Below are 20,935 nucleotides of genomic sequence, written 5' to 3'. Positions count from 1 at the left end.
AGTCCCCGCAGCTGCATGATTTGTGCCTGCTAGACAGTACATGTGGGGGCTGTGCTGTTTATTAGGGAATCCCCACATGTATTCAGGCTGTCTAGCGGCCGCTAATCATGCAGCTGCGGGGACTCAAACATAATCTCCAAGAACCCCCAAAATACTCGGACACCTGAGCGTGCTCGGAAAACCTGAGTAACGAGCACACTCGCTCATCACTACTCCTTACTCGATTATCTGCCGTCTAAATGAGTCTTTATTCTGACAACCCCTGTGAAAATGTATTATATATTTTGCAGGAACCCCTGGTGCAGGACACACAGACAAACTGGGAAGACTAAAGGAGTTGTGTGACCAATATAATATTTGGTTGCATGTGGAAGGGTATGTCTCATTTATTTAAGTTTTATTTCGTGGTTTTTTTTTAAGTGACGACGTCTTCAAGAATTTGTCACTGGCAACTACATTTTTATATTCACTGATATGTTCAAAAAAATTTCTAGAGGTTTGCTGAAAGTGCAAAATAAGAACCAGCAAACCGAAAAGCAATCTCCAGTTTATTCTGAGAACGCTTAAGGTTTCTTACAAGAACTGAATAGCTGCAAAATCCATGAAATATTTACTGGGAAAGGATTAGAGTCTGACTGGATGGAAGCAATAAATATTTAATTGATGTAAAGATATTTTCTTTTGCAGAGTAAATTTGGCAACGTTGGCGTTGGGTTATGTCAGCGCATCTGTACTGGTAAGTTCCTCCATCTCCACCAGGGTCTTGACTGGTGACAAATGCACGTAGAAGAGGAGTCTACCACCTGTCGTTAGGATCTGTCGTTAGTTGCCTCTCGTTGGATGTAAATGTTCCTGGTACTCTAGTGCCACTGTGTTCTTGGGCTCTCTGTTGTGGACACATATAGATAATTTTAAGTTTCAGGTGAAAATAATGGAAGAGGAACAGTCTGCTTTCCTTACATTCCCCTGAAGTAACAATTTACTGAAATGGACATGTCTGGAGAAATGATAGACCCTCTTAAAATACTAGAACACCAAATGTTTCCTTTCTCATAAATGCAGAATACTGGGGTGGTTAATGATTATTCAGTATAATATTCATCAGTTAATGAATTTTTTTCCCTTTTATGTATCAGGCTGCTACGAAGTGTGATAGTATGACCCTGACTCTCGGACCATGGTTGGGGCTTCCAGCCGTGCCTGCTGTTACCTTGTACCGTCACGAGGATCCCTCCTTGGTAAGATATTTGCAGACTATACTTACAAATCGCCTTCATCATCATTGTGCACATATGACATACCCCTGTCTTACCATTGTCTCATGGGTTTCTCATCAGTCTCTTGCCGCTGGACTCACGACAAGCCAGCCGGTGGAAAAGCTTCGCGCTCTGCCACTATGGCTGTCTCTGCAGTATCTCGGCCACAATGGCATTGTTGAGCGGATGAAGCAGGCATCCCAACTGGTATGTACATTCACATCTTTATATGTCTGATATTCACGAGCTGAAAACTAATGCGGTTATCTCAGATGTGACAGTAATGTCACTTATTTTTTGCACATTTGATTACACAGTTGTTATAATTTCTCACCCAATTTTCCAGTTCTGCAATATCTTGCACTCATTATACAGAGAGCAGTAACTTGAATTGGCCATGCACATTGGATATTTACCATCAGAATCATCCCCAAAAATCTAATGTTATGAACTGACTGGCCCCTAACAACCTTGTTTTTAATCTGATGGCCATGTTATAGCCAGTGACTCTTGTGTGAACGCAGACGTATGAATCCCCCAACACACGCACTGTGCGCTGCGGGGATTGAGCGGTTTCTTAGCCGGGTTCGGCAGGTACGTATGCGTGATACATACTCGACTAGTGGTCTCGGCCTCACTCCATTGACACTTGACGGCCAGTCACAGAGTGAAGGCAGGCTTATCATTTTTGACCTAACAACCAATTTCAAGATGGACTGGGAAAAGATTTGCAGCACACCGCTCCAACGTCTGGACCATTCCTTTGGTGTGACCAGATGTCACTTGTGCAACTCCCCACTTCGGAGCGGCATTTCATGGGCACCTCTGTTCCTTCCAAAACCTTGAGGTCTAATTACTGAACAGTGTATTCATGTTGTCGCAGACTGTTGGGCCTAGGAAGTGACAGGGGCACCAGGGAGATGCTGGGTCAAGGATGCCAACATCAAAAGTGAAGTCCGGTTATAACAGAGGGACAGGCCACAGGTTGGAACTGGGTACCCCAAATCTTTTTGCTAATCTCTTACTGGGAATATTGACTCTCCTCACTCATTCCGTGTCTCTGCAGGTGACGAGGCGCCATCAGTTTAGATCAATAACTGGGTATTCCCATATTGGGATGTGACTTCATATTGTTAGGACATGCCATCACCTTTTGATCAGTCTGGGTTCAACCATTGGGATACTCCTCAATCCTGAAAAAGAAGTGGTTTGGTACTGTTGTTGTGCCAAGTCCCCTTCTAAGTTTTGCCTGTTTAGCAGCTCCTGGCTCCCTCTGTGCAGGGGAACGTGAGTGCCAGCTGGGTGCAGAAAAATAGGATAACTTTGCTTTTCACCCCAACGTCTATGGACTATGTAGTCTTTTGAACCTCAATTATTGTGTAAGTCACTGTCTGAAATCCCACTTCATGATTTCTGAATGAAGTTAGTCATTTACTTAAAATGGAAATATGCCATTGTATTGAGCCAGTGTGGGTTGAGGGAGGGTGTTCATTGATTTTGTTTTCCCCAGGTCTTTATAATATAAACTGTATTTTCTCCTACGCCTCATTGGGGGACACAGGACCATGGGTGTTATGCTGCTGCCACTAGGAGGACACTAAGTAAACAGAAAGATTAACTCCTCCTCTGCAGTATACACCCCTTCACTGGATACAATTTCAACCAGTTCTTGCTTAGTGTCTGTAGGAGGCACTTGGGTCTGTTTTCAGGCCCCAACTTTCTTATTTTAATTTTTATTTTAAAGCTTTTAGTTTTCTGTAAATTTTTAATTTTTTACTTAACGGAGTGAAGGGGGCGACGGGTTCCTTTTTTAATAGGGTCCGCTCTCCCCCGAACCATCAACAGGCGAGCACGGCGAGTATACCTCCCCGTCCCTCTCCTGCGACGTATGGGGCACGCCTAATCTACGCTAGGGCGACGGTTCCTATACGGTCCCGCTCTCCCCCCTGTAAGATGGCGAGCACATGGAGTATACCTCTTATGTGCATCTCCCGGGCTCCACCGCACTCAAGCCCTCATCTTGGCGTCTCGTAGTCCCCACAGTAGCCGTAAGCCCCCTGTGGCAGGCGCAGAAGAACCCTGCAAAATCTCCATGCGGCAGGCACAGCTGTAAGTCCCCTGAGAAGGCAAGCATGCTTCAGGAGGCTCTCCGTCCCCCGACACAGGGAGGATCGATTGAGCTGGAGGTGGTCCCTCCTTCGGTGAGTACTATCTTCCTCACGCTGCCGGCGTGGGAAGAAGCGGTCCGGGTCCCTGGGGAGAGGTACCGCTGGCTAGATGCCAGCGACGATCATTAGGCGCGGCGGCGCGGCCGCCAGAGCGCTTCGCGGCCGCCAGAGCGCTTCGCCGGCCGGCTCCACTAATTTAGTCCCCGGCTTCTCCAGCCGGACTAGGCCGCAGTTCAAAAACCCCGCCCACGCCGGAGCCCCGCCCACTGTTCAGGCGCTTCTCGTTTTGAATGAGAAGAGCCCTGCAAATCTCGGGCGCCATCTTGGGACTCCACTGCTGCAGGGAAATACAGCCGAAAACGCTACCTCCCTCTCTTCCTCCCTGGGGACACCAGTTCAGGACCGTGGGTAAGCTGCTCCGCTACATAGGGAAAAGCTTAACCCCTTCCCTGCTCACATAACTGCTACTGCGGTTTATCGGAGATACACATTCACTATGTCTCAATCTATGGACGCAAAAAAAAAAAGAAAAAAAAAAAAAGGGGACAAAAAGCACACTGTATTTTTTACCATTTGTGCCACTTGCAAGTCTGCTTTGCCAAGTGCCCACAGTACCCCCTTGTGCCAGAACTGTGACCTGGCCAGTGCGCAGCCGCCTTCTGCCGCCACTTCCTATGTCGTCTCCTGAGTGGGCCGCGCACGTTCAGTGGAATCCTTGGTCAAGGCATTGGACTCTTTCCGTGGGTCCTCCTTAAACCAGAATTCACCTCCGTCGGCTGCGACGGAATCTGGTAACGGCGCGGGGCTGTCCGACCACAGGGGGCGCACCGTTGTACGGGACTCCCGGGGTTCCAGGAAAAGGACCCTTTCCCCATCTCCCGTACACGCTCGAGCTTCAGCTTCTGCAAGCTCATCTTCTCGCTCCCCCTCCCCTGAGGGTCGCAGCGTACAGGGCTCAATATATGAGTCGGAGGAATCTTTAACCCAAGACTCCTCTATTGGTCAGGCATTAATGGTGGACGATGAATCTGCTTCCTCTCAGGAAAACGCGTCCAAAAGATATTTGCTAATCACCCTGAGTTTCAGGATATTATCCAAAACACAGGGAGCACCCAGAAAAGCGCTTTACGGCTCAAAAAGCCACGGAAGCTAAATATCCTTTCTCAAGGGATCTGGTGAAGGGCTTACTTCTTTCTCCTTCTGGATCCTGCCGTGTTGCGGCTTGCATCCAAAACAATCTTCTCTCTGTCAGACGATTCATCAGTCAAAAACCCTTCTGACCGCCAGATTGATTATTTGGCTCGCTCAGTCTTTGAAGTCTCAGGAGCAGCCCTCCTTGCATCCTTTGCAGCTTCCTGGGTAGCTAAGGCAATGGTGGCCTGGGCTGAGGTGTTGACCTTTACCGTCCACGGCAGTAATCTTCCCCCAGAGACGGCCAGACTAGCTAACCAGTTAGCTCAGGCCGGAGATTTTGTTGTTAGCGCCTCCATAGATGCAGCTAATTGCGCAGCGCAAGCGGCTGCTAACGCAATTTCCATCGGGGGGGCCCTATGGCTCCGCGATTGGTGAGCAGACTCTGCTTCCAAAAAGTCGCTGACCTCTCTTCCTTACCAAGTGGGTCGTTTATTTGGGGGAAAACCTAGACCAAATAATTTCTGACGCTACGGAGAAAAAAAAAAAAAAAGTGAATTTCTTCCCCAGCAAAAACCAGCCCGGCCCTTTCGTAATCAGCAGCAGTTTCGATTCCAGTCATTTCGTAACAACTCTAGTTTGTCGTCCTCTTCCCCTGGTTCGGGACGTCGGGACAACAGAACTTCCCAGGTCTCATACAGACCAAACCGTTCCTGGAAACCCGGACCTACGCCGTCTGCCCCTGAGCCGTCCGCATCCCTTAAACCTTCTCAATGACTCGTTGGCGTGTCCGGCGGACACCGACAAAGTAGGCTGACGCCTTCTTTTGTTCCGTCAACAGTGGCTCTCGGTCGTTCACGATGAGTGGGTCAGAGAGCTCGTGTCTTCCAGATACAAAATCGAGTTTTTCTTCACGCCATACAGGCGCTTCAAAAGGACTGTGTCATCACTCCAGTCCCTCGAGACCAAAGGTTCACGGGGTTTTACTCCAACCTTTTCGTGGTCCTAAAGAAGGACGGGACTCTACGGCCCATACTGGATCTCAAACTGCTAAAACAAATTCGTACGGGTCCGACACTTCAGGATGGACTCCCTCTGTTCCGTTGTCGCGTCCCTAGAAAAAGGAGAGTTCCTTGCATCCATAGGCATCAAAGATGCCTATCTACACATCCCAATTTTTCCCTCTCATCAGCAGTTCCTGCCTTGCCCTTCGGACTTGCCACCGCCCCCAGAGTCTTCACAAAGGTCATGGCGGCTGTCATGGCCATTGTTCACGCTCGGGGAGTGGTAGTCCTGCCATATCTGGACGACCTATTAATCAAAGGTCCGTCCCAGTCTGCCTGCGAGGAGTCGGTGAGCATCACCGTGGATTCTCTTTCTCGCCTGGGTTGTAAGATCAACTTCGAGAAATCATCTCCAGTGCCGGCCCAGCAAATCTGCTTCCTGGGCATGATTTTGAACTCTTCCCGCGGGCTGGTCATTCTCCCTCCAGAGAAGGTTCTATCCTTACAACAGGGAGCGCGCAGGCTCTTCCGCCCAGTCCCTCACTCCATTCGCTTTGCGATGCGCATCCTCTGGAAAATGGTTGCGGCGATGGAAGCCATTCTGTTTGCGCAGTGCCATCCCCGTCCCTTGCAACAGGCGCTCCTTTTAGCCTGGCACAGAAGCCCGGTTTCTCTCGACCGTCGCTTTCATCTACCCCCACAGGTCAGGCAGACCCTCAGGTGGTGGACACTACAGTCTTCCTTGAACCAAGGGAAATCCTTTCTTCCTGTGCGCTGGTTAGTGGTGACTACCGATGCCAGCCTTTTTGGCTGGGGTGCAGTTTTTATTCACCACACGGCACAGGGTCGTTGGTCCACGAGAGAGTCACGTCTCCCAATCAATATCCTGGAAATTTGAGCGATCATTCTCGCTTTACACAACTTTCACCACCTTCTCGCAGGTCATCCCATCAGAATTCAATCTGACAACGCCACAGCCGTGGCGTACATCAACCCACAAGGGGGAACCCGCAGCAGAGCAGCCATGCGCGAAGTCTCCCACATCCTGCGCTTGGCAGAGACCAATCACTCGCTCATATCGGCGATCCACATACCGGGCGTGGAGAATTGGGAAGCTGACTTCCTCAGTCGCCAAAGTCTTGCTTCGGGCGAGTGGTCCCTCCATCCGGAAGTCTTCCAGCAGATTTGCTTTCGCTGGCTGAAGCCGGATGTGGATCTCATGACCTTGAGGTTCAACAACCAGGTTCCCCAGTTCATTGCCCGTTCCCACGATCCTCGCGCCATCGGGGCAGATGCCCTGGTTCTGTCGTGGCATCCGTTCCAGCTGCCATACATTTTTCCGCCCCTTTCTCTGCTTCCGAGAGTCATCAAAAAGATCAGAGCAGAGGGGAGACCAGTGATTCTCGTCGCGCCCGACTGGCCGCGCCGAGCATGGTACGCGGAACTCGTCCAAATGGTCGCCGACAACCCCTGGCGCCTTCCAGATCGCACGGACCTTCTCTTCCAGGGCCCGATTTGCCACCAGAACTCTGGGGCCCTGTCTTTGACGGCGTGGCCGTTGAATCCTGGATTTTAGCCTAAGCCGGATTCTCTCCGGGGGTTTCTTCTACCATGATTCGCGCTAGGAATCCTGTATCCATGCGCATTTATTATCGCACCTGGCGTATCTTCTTTTCATAGTGCAATACCCATGGACGTTTGCCCTTAGTCTTTTCCATTCCGTCCATTCTGGAGTTTCTCCAATCAAGTTTAGAGTCAGGCCTTGCCCTAAGCTCGCTCAAGGGACAAGTGTCCGCCTTGTCTGTTCTATTCCAACGAAGGATCGCTTCCAGACTGCCGGTTAAGACGTTCATCCAAGGAGTCTCCCGGGTGGTCCCTCCTTATAGAATGCCTTTGGCGTCATGGGATCTTAACTTGGTTCTCGGAGTTCTTCAGGAGGCCTCTTTCGAACCATTGCAGGACATCTCTCTCACCCTCCTCTCATCGAAGGTGGTCTTTCTAGTGGCAATTACGTCAATTAGGAGAGTTTCTGAGTTGGCGGCTCTCTTGCCGACCCCCCCCCCCCTTTTCTGAATTTTCACCCAGACAAGGTGGTTTTGAGAACCTCTCCCGAGGACATTGTCTTGCCGTCTTTCTGTCCTGCACCTACTCATCGTATCGAGAAAGCTCTCCATACTCTGGATCTGGTTAGAGCTCTTCGGAGGTGCATATCTCGCACGGCTCACTTCCGTAAGTCGGATGTCCTCTTCGTGCTTCCGGAGGGACATAGGAAGGGTCTACCTGCCTCAAAGGCCACTCTAGCCAAGTAGATTTGTTCCGCTATTCAGGAATCCTATCGTGTCAGGAACACTCCTGTCCCAGCTGGGATTAAGGCGCATTCCACCCGGTCAGTCGGTGCTTCTTGGGCCATTCGGCACCAGGCGTCCGCACATCAGCTTGTAAAGCTACGACTTGGTCCAGTCTGCATACTTTCACGAAGCACTACCTCATCCATACTCAGGCTTCGGCAGACGCTGCCCTCGGCAGGCGCATTCTGCACACAACGGTACCTCAGTAAGCTGGTGGTACATGGGGTATTAGCATATTGCTCCCCACCCAGGGACTGCTTTTGTACGTCCCATGGTTCTGTGTCCCCCAATGAGGCGTAGGAGAAAAGGAGATTTTTGTGGACTCACCGTAAAATCTTTTTCTCCGAGCCACTCATTGGGGGACACAGCACCCACCCTGTTAGCCTGTTTTGGCTTGTTGTTACTTCTTTGGTTTTGACATAGTTTGTCTTTGTTCATGCTCCTACTGCTTTACTACCGAACTGGTTGAAATTGTATCCAGTGAAGGGGGTGTATACTGCAGAGGAGGAGTTAATCTTTCTGTTTACTTAGTGTCCTCCTAGTGGCAGCAGCATAACACCCATGGTCCTGTGTCCCCCAATGAGTGGCTCGGAGAAAAAGATTTTACGGTGAGTACACAAAAATCTCCTTTTTGTTATGAATGTCATACCAAAATCTTCATCATTCATCTTAGAATAAAAGCAAGTGAGCAGTGACTGACAGTAGGCAGTAAGTGAGGATATGAAGCAGGAGGTGGTATTCAGGGTGCATAAATAGAGGCTGGTGTCGGGGTGCCCTCGTGCATGGCTGTGTCATGTAGTCAGTGTGGATTGCATATCTAGCAGGACACTGACTACATCAAATAACTATGCATGTTGTGCTTTCCACTCACACCCTGTAAAGTGTCATTTCCATCCTGTTCTGAGATTTGTGCTGCCAAAACAAGGAGCAGCATAAATCAGATTATGGCTGTGTTATTGCATCCGTGTATGTTTTCTTCTGAATGGCTGCAGAATTTCAAAATGAAGCTTACTTCGTAAAGCCAAAACTATGCGTCTCTGATGACTAGTCGGTACCCAGCAGCTGCTCCTCACTCTTCACCCCTAGACTGACAAGTCTCTCTTTTTGTCTATATTGGGAGTTACGTGTCAGTATAGGGGATGACAGCTAGAAGAAGCCACCAGGGACCTGCCTCTTGGACTAGTCATCAGAGACGTATATTCCCCGGCCAGCTGCAATAACACAACCAGTGTATGTATTTCTGATATCATGAATCGCCCGAAAGATCCTTTAATTGTATCCTGTAATTGCATAAAAATGGCACCCGCGCTTATCAACTGAGCGTGAGCAACGTGATGACCGGCTCTTGCAAAAGATATGTCAGAGAAAAACATACCATATATATATACTCGAATATAAGCCGACCCGAGTATAAGCCGACCCCCCTAATTTTGCCACAAAAAACTGGGAAAACTTAATGACTCGAGTATAAACCTAGGGTGGGAAATGCAGCAGCTACCGGTAAATGTCAAAAATACAAATAGATACCCATAAAAGTAAAATTAATTGAGACATCAGTAGGTTAAGTGTTTCTGAATATCCATATTGAATCAGGAGCCCCATATAATGCTCCATAAAGTTTATGATTGGCCCCATAAGATGCTCCATATTAAAATATGCCCCATATAATGCTGCACAAATGCGGATTATGGCCCCATAAGATGCTCCATACAGACATTTGCCCCATATAATGTTGCACAAACGTTAATTATGGCCCCATAAGATGCTCCATAAAGATATTTGCCCCATATAATGCTCCACAAACGATAATGGCCCCATAAGATGCTCCATTAAGATGTTTGCCCCATATAAAGCTGCATAAACATTGATTATGCCCCATAAGATGCTTCATGTAGACACTTGCCCCATATAAAGCTGCACAAACATTGATTATGGCCCCATAAGATGCTCCATGTAGACATTTGCCCCATATGCTGTTGCTGCGATAAAAAAAAAAAAATCACATTCTCACCTCTCGTTTCTCAGGCCCCCGGCACTTGCTATATTCACCTGCTCCCCGTTCCACCGCCGCTGCGTCTTCCCCGTCCTCTGCACTGACTGTTCAGGCAGAGGGTGGCGCACACTAATCGCGTCATCGCGCCCTCTGACCTGAGCGTCAGTGCAGAGGACGAGGAAGACGCATCGGCGGCCGACGGCGGTGGAACGGGGAGCAGGTGAATATCGCTCACTGCGTTATACTCACCTGCTCGTGGCGCAGTCCCTGGTTCCCCGGCGCCGGCAGCTTCTTCCTGTAGTGAGCGGTCACATTATACTCACCTGCTCCCGGCGCGGTCCCTGGCAGCTTCCCTGTTGGTCTTCTCCCCGCGCTGATAGCTTCTTCCAGCGTTGAGTGGTCACCGGTACAGCTCATTACAGTAATGAATATGTGGCTCCACCCCTATGGGAGTGGAGAGTGGGGTCCATATTCATTACTGTAATGAGCGGTACCATGTGACCACTCACTACAGGAAGAAGCTGCCGGCGCCCGGGAACCAGGGACGTGCAGGGACCGCTCCAGGAGCAGGTGAGTATTATTACACAGCTGCTGCTCCCCCTCCCCTGCTGACCCCTGGGTATGACTCGAGTATAAGCCGAGAGGGGCAATTTCAGCCTAAAAAAAAGGGCTGAAATTCTTGCCTTATACTCTAGTATATACGGTAGTTAAAAATGTTTGGGTACAAGGGGACTAGTCCAAGGGGTATGTCTGCATCGGCTTCTCCCTGCCCTCTGGGCTGCCAGACCTCTCCCCTATAGTCACGGGGGCATGCCTCTGCGACTAGTCATCTGGCCTCTCTCCATTTTCAGCTCTTGTTTTAATCTGAAACGCCATTCCCGAGAAAAACATAGATGTTTGTAATGCAGGAACCTGTGTCTGCTTCATGCTGGCCATGGATCGGGCAACAGGAATCTGCCATTAATATTATAGTCCCAGATAAACCGAATATATAGATTAAGCTAATTTCTCTTTTTCCCCCCATTTTTCATTACATTATATGGTAAAATGGATGGTGCAATTCAAAACTACAACTCATCCTGCAAAAACAAAATGTGAGCCCTAATACAGCTTTGTTGGCAGAAAAATAAAAAAAAGTTTGAAAAAGCAAAAATGCAAAAACGAGAATGGTCTGCGGAGGCAAGGGGTTAAATTGATTAGGCGGCCTGTGCATCACGGCCATATCTGGTCCCGGCTGCTGAATTATCATTTGTAATCATTATTTTTCTCGATCAGTTCTTGAGGTTTTAAAAAAATTGCATCAAGAGACTGCAACAAAGCTCCTTCATCCAGTAATGTCATCAAATAACAGCAGATGAGACTGAAGGTCCTGGCTGTGATTGTGCGCCAGTAACGTGACGTCACCCAGCACAGCCCACGGCCATACAGATTAAAGCCAAATCGCTCTTGTCACAATAACTAAAAGAACGGATCCTACTTGGCTGAGAGAATTGATGAGTGTTGTGCATGGTACAGAGTGGCCTTTACAGCTAGAGAGAAGGTTGGTCTCTGTTCCCATTACTGGTTTATTTCTGGAAAAGGGTAATGTCAAGGGCAGTAAACTGGTCACTATGGGAACATTCACGTATCTATCGTTTTGCTTTGAGTGCTTGGTAGTGGAAAAGGCTACAGCATTGCACATAGTTGGAAGGGTTCACCGGGATTATATTCGTACAGTTAAAAATGAAAAGCTGGAGAAAAAAACCCATGAAATAGTCCTGTCTAATCCTATAGATATGCAAAGTGCTCTGTAGGGTATTAAGCTTCTCCTTTAGGCTGTGTGCACACGTAGCAGATTTTTTGCGTTTTTTTCGCGGTTTTTCGCTATAAAAACGCTATAAAACCGCGAAAAAAACGCTAACATTAAGCATCCTATGTAACAGATTGCAATCCGCATTTTTTGTGCACATGCTGCATCTTTTTCCTGAGCGGAATCGCAATCCAGAAAAAAAACGCAGCATGTTCATTAAAATTGCGGAATCGCGGCGATTCTGCACACATAGGAATGCATTGATCTGCTTACTTCCCGCATGGGGCTGTGCACACCATGCGGGAAGTAAGCAGATCAAGTACGGTTGGTACCCAGGGTGGAGGAGAGGAGACTCTCCTCCACGGACTGGGCACCATATAAGTGGTAAAAAAAAAAAAGAATTAAAATAAAAAATAGCGATATACTCACCTTCTGGCGGCCCGACCTTCTCAGAGGCTTCCGAGGTGTGTGTGAAGGACCTGCGATGACGTCGCGGTCACATGACCGCGATGACGTCGCGATCACGTGACCACTACGTCAATGGAAGGTCCTGAACACACAGCATTAGGAACGGAAGCCGCTGAGGTCTGCAGGTGAGTATAACTTTTTTTTTATTATTTTTAACATTCTACCTTTTACTATTGATGCGGTATAGGCTGCATCTATAGTAAAAAGTTGATCACACTTGTCAAACACTATGTTTGACAAGTGTGACCAACCTGTCAAACAGTTTTCCAAGCGATGCTACAGATCGCTTGGAAAACGCTAGCACTCTGCAAGCTAATTATGCTTGCAAAACGCTAGTTTTCTGCGGGTATATGCCTGCAAATTCTGCATGCGATATACCCGCGGCAGGAGGTGCAGAATTGCCGCGGAAATTTCCGCGGCAATTCTGCTACGTGTGAACTCAGCCTTATGGAGAGTGACATGCCAGTGTAAGGAGACTTATAGGCCATGACGCTCCTCTGAGAATTAAAATAAGCAAATGATCTCTTTATAGAGGAAGAGGGTGTGTGTTTTTTAATAGAATAGTTACCTAGAATTCCCACTCTCTGCCTCTCTGAAGAGGCGATTTGCCTATTTTAATTCCCAGAGGAGTGTTGCATGGCCTAAAAGTCTCCCGACGCTGACTTGGAGCTCAAGGAGAAATTTTACCTTCAAAGCAGTCTACATTTCTATGGGAGTAGACAGAACCATTTATTTTTTTTTTATTTATTCCCTTTTTTGACCATACGATTGAAGAACACTTGTAGCCAAGTGCAATGCTGGAGCCTTTTCCCCTTCCACTAACAACGAGTGAGCATATAGCGTTAGATGCGTGAATGTTCCCATAGTGATCATGGTTTATCAACACAACTTATTTTTACAGAACTAACAGGCCAATGCCTCCTGCCGCGACGCACATGTGAATAATCCCATGAGGGTCTCATTGTGCAGCTGCTGCTCATGGTTGAAAATTGTGCCCACAAGCAGGGACAAATGAGCGCTCGAGGCTGCCAGTGACATCTGTGTCATCACAACCTTGTGTGCTTGCCCTGCAGGTGGACGTGGCATTCAGACACATACAGAAGCCACATCCTGGGACCTTTGGTTTTAAAGGGACATCCTTATATTTTAAAGTGATGGTGTATTGATTGCTATGACATGTCGTCATTTCATGATCTGTGAAAATCCAACCTTTGGGACCTCAGAATGAAAGCGATAGTGCGGCCCCGACAGCACACAGTTTCACCCCTTGCTATGTACTGAACTGCAGTTACCCCCTTTATTAGAACGGTGATGGCTAGGCTCCTGCCCTGCAAATGCCTCCCTTAAAATTAAGGGAAGTCTTAAAGGTTGGACCTCCACAAATAATGGCATTTCCTTGCAATATCCTTGCAATACAGTCAATTATGGTCGGTGACTGCAGCAGTGTCGTGTTCTCAGACTCTGTACACATTTGTTTCTTTCAGAGTCAGAGGCTGCTGGAAAATCTAAAGGACGTAACTTCCATCAGAACTTCGGTACAGTATGCGGTATTGTCTCTGATCTGTGCTGCATGCCTGCTGCTGCTGTGTGTCACTGGTTTCCATATCATTATACACCATAGTGTAGACGCAGGCCATCAATGAACCTCTTCTGTAAAATCAATTGATTGATGGGGAGTTGTCTCTCTTTTTAGAGTTTCTTGTTCCCATTAATGGTAATTATGATATTTACAATATATATTGTGATGCTTTTTTTTTTGTTAAATTTTAGGTTGAACATGATGGAAATTCACCGGTAGTTGTGTTCAAATTCTCTTATGAAGGCTCGGGGTCAGGTGTGTAACCAATGTAACCTATGGCTAATGGGACTATAAATTAGCATGGCAACAGCAATTCTGTTGATTTGGTTCTGGCACTCACATGTTAAACCAGTAATGCATATGTGTCCGGTATGAATGGGGACCCCACTAGACTTAACGGGGACAGCCAGGCCATTTGTGTGCCTTGTAGTCAGTACAACTCTGCCCTCACCTTGGATTTGTCGGTGAGAAGGAACAAGGGACTGAGGTTCTCTGTAATGGCGATTGTGTGGGGCCTCTAGTAATGTAAGGCTACGTTCACATTCGCGTTGTTGGGCGTTGCATCGGCGACACAACGCATGCAAAAACGCATTGTTTTGTGAAGCATGTGTCCATTTTTGGCTTGATTTTGGACGCAAAAAAAATGCAACATGCAGCGTCCTGTGCGCCCTGACGCTTGCGCCAAAAATGACGCATGCGTCACAAAACGCAAGACAACGCATGTCCATGCGCCCCCATGTTAAATATAGGGGCGCATGACGCATGCGTCGCCGAACCTGCGCCCGACGCAACGCAAATGTGAACGTAGCCTAACAGTTACACCGATCACCAATTTTATGGTAGCAGGAAAACTCTTATTAACCAGTAGACAGTCCTGCTCGGTGATTGACCGCTATCTCTGTCTATCTACAATGCACACTGCTGCAGCCAATTACTGAACTTGGCGGTCAATTTGATCTAGGCAGCATGAAAGCACTGAAGTCAGTGATTGGGTGCAGCGGTCACATATGCTTTAGTTGTGACTAGAGTTGAGCGAATATGTTCGGGTTCCCTCTTATTCGGCAAGCTATAGCGCTTACTGAATTAGCTGCAGAGGGAACCCAGAAACCTGGATCGCACCGGCCGATCAACTGAGTGAGTTACTCTGTTTTGATTATTTTAGCATCTCTTTTTTTTTTTGCCAAATCTAATTAATTCTATGTAGTCATGGTCCTCAGTGCTGTACGTAACCACAAAGTATTTTTGGCCTTGCAGGTTCCACAATAAACTTGAATACTATTGAAAGGGAGAACGACGCCATGAATCAGTGGGTAAGATGGCAGCGAAGGGACCATCCACGTGCTCTGTATTGCTTGTTTTGCTGGGCGTGAGGCTCAGGATTTCTTCTGGTTTTCTGCAGCTAGGAGAACAGCTGGCTGCTCTTATTCCATCCTGTGGTGTGGACATAGTGGAATTGGAAGATGAAGGCACATGTGTACGCTTCAACCCGCTGATGACGTCTGCAGGTAAGCTGATGAGCCAACTCTGTTCATGAATATTCGCATTTTTTCTTTTAAAACAAGCTGTTTAAAGAGCTGTGAAATATTTTCCCTTTCCGACATTCAAATACATTTTGTATCTTTTTTTTTTCGTGATACATGGAGCTTAATTTTTCTGTCATTGTCTGACTTTTTATTTTTATTTTGACAAGATTGGTAGTAAAATAACACAAAAATATAATAATGACTCCAATGACAAAAAGTTGACATATTGTCCATACACTGACGGAAATCTGATCCAAAGCACTAACAAAAATCGAGCCAGTTTTTTTACATACTAGAAAAATCACTGATATCTGAATAAGCTCTTAATGACATTGCAGGAGAGGGGCAGGGAACGTGCAATCACCCCCTATAGACAGTGCAGGAGAGGGGCAGGGAACGTGCATTCACCCCCTATAGACAGTTCAGGAGCGGGTGAGGGATCGAGCATGCGTCCCCTATAGACAGTGCAGGTGAGGGAGCGGGGATCGTGCATGCGTCCCCTATAGACAGTGCAGGTGAGGGAGCGGGGATCGAGCATGCGTCCCCTATAGACAGTGCAGGTGAGGGAGCGGGGATCGAACATGCGTCCCCTATAGACAGTGCAGTTGAGGGAGCGGGGATCGAGCATGCGTCCCCTATAGGCAGTGCAGGTGAGGGGCAGGGAACGTGCATTTACCCCCTATAGACAGTTCAGGAGTGCGTGAGGGATCAAGCATGCGTCCCCTATAGACAGTGCAGGTGAGGGAGCGGGGATCGTGCATGTGCAATCTCAGAACTTTAGCAGTGCCCATATAAAAATATCAAGAGTGACAGTACATATCCTGGACAGAACCATTAAATCCATATCCTGGACAGAACCTTTCCAGCTCTGGAGTGGTGCTTAGCCCCGACCCATGTTCTTATACTTGCCTTCTGGCGGCTTCACCTCTTACCGATAACACTCCGGCCCCGCGGTGCCATATTGTGCCCATAACTTCTGAATTGTCCGGAAGTCATAAGTTGTGTCACAAGAGCTCATTGCAAGTTTACGAGAGCCAGAACGAGGATCTCATAGAGATGTATAGAAAAGTGACCATGAAACACTGCAACTGCCGTCATGTCACTTTTCGGTGGAGACTGACTGGATTGATGCTGGAAAAAGATGAAGGCAGCGGCAGCTGAATGAGTCTGGGGGCAGGGGAATGGCATTTAAAGCATCACTCCAGCAGTGCAATAAAAAACCGCTGCAGTGGTGCTTTAAGGTAGAAAACCAGGTTTGTGGTGCACTGGAGTGATGTCGCAGCCCACGTGACCAGCACACACCGGAGACTGGCAGAATGTATATATAGTGTACGTACAGTACAAATCACGTTATAAATGCAGAGGAAAAGCTTATGGAACTATAAAAAATAGATGGTTGTGAATAATTTGACTTCTCATGATCTTGTTCAAACATTTCCACTTAAGCGTTCCGGCAGATGAACAAGGCACGGGTCACCATGACTTAGAGACGCCAGAACATGAACAATACTGGTGTGATATAGATCTTCAGCAACATAGGTGCAGATCTCTGTATCCTGGCCAGTAATGTCCGTGCCCACATATAGTAGGGCAGTGGTATATTGTGTGGTGTACTGGTCAGTTCTGACACCATATATGTGTAACAGTTCTAGGTACAAGAACAGATGATGTCGATCAGCTGGTGGAGTGTATAAAGGTGAAGATCCCCATTATTCTCTACACGCTCCAGCTGAAAGAAGAGTTCAGACTAGAGGTGGAAAGAATCGCTGGACTGTCCTACGTAGTGGACTGCAGCTGGGCAGGCCTTGGTGTGCTAAGGTATTGGACTAGGTACACAACTACATTTCTGACTTTTCCCCCACAAGTACATTTATTACCTATCCTCTGACCAGGCTAGGTAATAAATGTCACATGTGAGGGACACCCTATATTCTGCATGTGCATAGCTTACAAGTAGGGTAAATAAAGCCTGTATTTATCCTCCCTATGTCACAAACAAGCTGATGGCAGTTCAGTGCTTCTCCTGTATGCAGCACTCGGCTCACTTTCCTACATTACCTTTTTATCAAAGGGTTGTCCCATATAAAATGTTACTAATATTTGTGTTATCGATGCTCTACTGATGTCCTGGTTTCAGCATTGGTTCCAGATCTGACACATCCATTACTTGAGTTGAGTGAATATGTTTGGAATCTGTCGCCGAATCTGAATTTGCCATATTGCTACCCTATTCATGCCGAATTTATGTTTGATGATCAGTTCCGCACATATTCATTCATTTCTACTCCCATTGACTCTGATGATGTTCGGTTGTGTTTGGCGAATATTGCAAAACCAATATTCGCCGCCAATCATAATCTTAACCGAATTTTGAAAAAAATTGCTCAACTCTATCCATTACCTAGGTGAGATGTTTTTTACTTTTTTTCCCACTTCCAAGATATGAACATGTAAGTGAGGAACTGGATGTCGGCAAGCGAGAAGCAGAACTGGAGAAGATTAATGTGTCGCTGCTGAAGAAGCTAAATGAATTGGAATCTGATCTCTCGTTCTCTTCCGGTATTGATTATATGTCTTTATTCAGAAACTAGTGTGTTTGCCTTCCCAAAATAGCATGCCATTAATTTTCTTCTTTTATGTTTTCCCACATTTTTCCAGCCCTGCCTTGTAAGCACTTAAATACAGCCATACATCATTAAAAGATTTCCCGTCTATTGAAATGTTCGAACAAGTCATTAAAAGGGTTCCCGAATTTGTATATAAAGATACAATATGGCCGTCAAAAGCCGCCAATAATCACCTGATCGCTGACTTCCCCAGTCACGCCGCTGTCCGGTCCTCGATCTACCATCTACCATCGTGTGCTGTATCTCCAGCCTCTTCACTATAGGCCAGGACTCGGATGCATCCAGGCCTCGGAGATTTTATGGTTGTGAATGCAAATTATGCGCCATGATCTTATGTTGTGCAGTGATCTCCGAGGCGAAGAAGCGGACAGAAGTCCCTGGCCTATAGTTAAGAGACCGGACATGTGATGCTTGACAGCAGAAAGCAGAGGACTAGATGGTGGGCAGTGGGTGACCCAGAGATGGCAAGCAATTAGGTATTTTTTTATTTTCATAACTATAAATTGTACATAAGCCGAATATTCATAACTTGAGGACTGCCTACATATCAAGTACCAAAAAATATATATCCTTGTATATCAATTTGAACACTGATGCATAGCGTAGTGGGGCCCAGATCTGTCACTGCCTGTGCATAGTGCAGAAATCAGAGGACAAACTCTGCTCAATTATCACTCTCTGCACAGACAGAAGCAGAAGACAAGGAAGCCGCTGCCTGCTTCACTGATTTATGTCCCACTGCAAAAAAGTCAGGTGGGAGGGGTATAATGTAATATTGGTCATCATAACTGCTGCGAAGTGGAGAAGCCCCTGCCTTAGTGATGTGCTGGGAACGTCAGTCTATATACCGGCACTTCAGACGATCCCAGCACATACCGGCTGTCAGTCATCAGTATTAGATCCGGCTGGCTGACGTGCGGGTGGGGGGGGAATCCTACCGTATAGCACAGGCACACATTTCAAAGAGGGAGGGAACTGTGTGAGCTCGGCCGGTAGAAGAGGGTTACATGGACGGACAGAGTGGCCAGTAGTACTAACACTAGGGGGGCGTCATATTGAACAACATAAGGACATATCTTTTAAATGGGGCATCATTTTTAATACATTTAAATTACAAAAAATATTTATTTACAAGATATCTGCAGCATTAACAATATATTAGACCAGTTTGCATGTTCCTTGCAAAGTAAATTGCACCTAATTGTGCAATGAATCCCAGAAGAGAATAACCAACCCCATAATACACACAAAATAGAGGAGGAAAAGGAGTGATGCGGTTAAAAAAAAAATTACTGTTTTGTACGATTTATTATATATTTATACAATACAATAAAGTGCTGAACAAACCAAAGGGACTAGCCAACAGCAAAGGCTAAGTGATGGGTCACCAGTGTTACAATGGAAATAAGCCCTATATATGACAGTATAAGAGATCCATAAGGCCAAATGGCAATATAAGTAGGACATTTCAGGGTATAGCTTACCATAGTTCAAACAGAGCTGTTGGTGGCACCGGACTGGATAATGAAACCCCATCGCGCGTTTTGTGTGTTATTCACCGCTTTCTAAAGGGGATGCGGTAATGGTGCAAATAAGGACCTTTTTATTTCATTGGTGGCCAGTCAGGTGACCGGACAAATGGTCTCTACGGGCCAATGAGGTGGCTCCACTGGCGCGTGCGCGCCACGCCTCCTCCTCACCCCCCTTTCCCACTAGCATGAGTGCTATTCAGTTAGTGAAAAAGCTGCAATGAAACGATAGGAAGGAACAGAATGAGTGATTTCCTGTAAGAAAATCCTGACTTGATTGTGAATCTAGGTTCCTCTGAAACAGGATCGAAAAGGCAGAGACCTGACCCTTAAGGGAGCTGAGAAACAGGCCAGACACGAGGCCTGACTGAAGAAAGGACAAAAGGGGTGGGAGAGCGAAAGACATGGGAGCTGCTGGGTTGGATTCGCTTCAGTGGAAAAAGGCCTTCTGTGTGCGATGGTAGATGTGGAAGGAAGAGGGTTTCCTCGCCTTTGATCATGGTCTGGATAACATGGTCAGAGAAGTCTGCATGTTTGACAACTGCAGCATGCCGTTAAATTGAGAGACACTGAATTCTGATGGAAGAAGGGACCCTGGGAAAGGAGGTCTGGACAAACCAGAAGGTTCCATGGAATGTCTGTGATGATATTGATGACTACTGTATACCAATCTTGAGCCATGAAGATGACCAGTATTCCCTCTGCCTCGATTTCTTGATGAGTTTCGGAATCGGAAGTAGGGTCGGAAAAAGATATGGAAGGTGAAACTGATACCATGAAAGAACCAGGGCATTGTAGCCGATTGCAAGTGGACGCCATCAGGTCGACATCGTGCGTGTCCAACCTTTGACAGATTTGGTTGAAAACGGACTGTTTCAGAGACCACTCACCGGAAGAGAGGCCTTGGTGACTTAAGAAGTCGGCGTCCCAGTTGTCCACTCATGGAATGTGAACAGTTGATATTGCCAGCACTCTGTGATCGGCCAAACCTGGAATCCGAGAGACTTCTGCCATGATGGATCATCTTCGTGTTCCACCCTGGTGATTGATGTTTTGGACAGCTGCTGCATTGTTAGACTGGATGCGCACCAGACAGCACTCCAGTAAGTCCTGTTAGTGCGAGAGAGTGAGTTAGATGGCACTGAGTTCCCGGATGTTGATGGAAAGTGAGGACTTTCGAGTTTTCCAGAAGACCTGGACCATGAACTGGAAAAACACCGCTCCTCATCCCATTGGCGTCTGTCATCACTATCTGCCAGTGCAGTGGGAGAAAGGATCTCCCACAGCAAATGAGGAGAGAGAGAGGCTCCACCAGGCAAGTGGCTATCGTACTTGCTGAGGAATAAGGATGGGACTATCCAAGGAGGAGATCTTGCCCATCACACTCATACAGACTCGAAGTGGGTAGGCGATGAGTTACTGAGAGAGCGAATCCTGAAATGAACGGAGGAGACCTTTTCTTCCTGGCAGAAAGACCCGTGGTATCGAAAAGAATGCCTAAGAAAAGTACTCGCTGGACT

General features: G+C 47.2%; 1 protein-coding gene across 2 annotated transcripts in view; it reads left to right on the top strand.

Moving 5' to 3' along the window:
- Window positions 1-20,935, top strand: part of PDXDC1 (pyridoxal dependent decarboxylase domain containing 1) — a 104,546-nt gene that overhangs the window by 65,905 nt on the left and 17,706 nt on the right. Inside the window, exons 9-18 of one of the 2 annotated variants that reach the window (XM_077275118.1) lie at window positions 291-375; window positions 688-736; window positions 1,137-1,238; window positions 1,338-1,463; window positions 13,642-13,692; window positions 13,928-13,991; window positions 14,991-15,046; window positions 15,136-15,241; window positions 16,906-17,077; window positions 17,700-17,818. In XM_077275118.1, the coding sequence (XP_077131233.1) occupies window positions 291-375; window positions 688-736; window positions 1,137-1,238; window positions 1,338-1,463; window positions 13,642-13,692; window positions 13,928-13,991; window positions 14,991-15,046; window positions 15,136-15,241; window positions 16,906-17,077; window positions 17,700-17,818 (930 nt within the window). Of the gene's footprint in view, window positions 1-290; window positions 376-687; window positions 737-1,136; window positions 1,239-1,337; window positions 1,464-13,641; window positions 13,693-13,927; window positions 13,992-14,990; window positions 15,047-15,135; window positions 15,242-16,905; window positions 17,090-17,699; window positions 17,819-20,935 lie in introns of both variants that reach the window. The other variant, XM_077275117.1, reaches the window with a different exon arrangement.

The sequence above is a fragment of the Ranitomeya variabilis genome, chromosome 7 (genome assembly GCF_051348905.1).
Source record: "Ranitomeya variabilis isolate aRanVar5 chromosome 7, aRanVar5.hap1, whole genome shotgun sequence".
NCBI lineage: Eukaryota > Metazoa > Chordata > Amphibia > Anura > Dendrobatidae > Ranitomeya > Ranitomeya variabilis.
The sequence above is the reverse complement of the archived record's forward strand: the minus strand, read 5'-3'. Positions and strand labels throughout refer to the sequence as shown.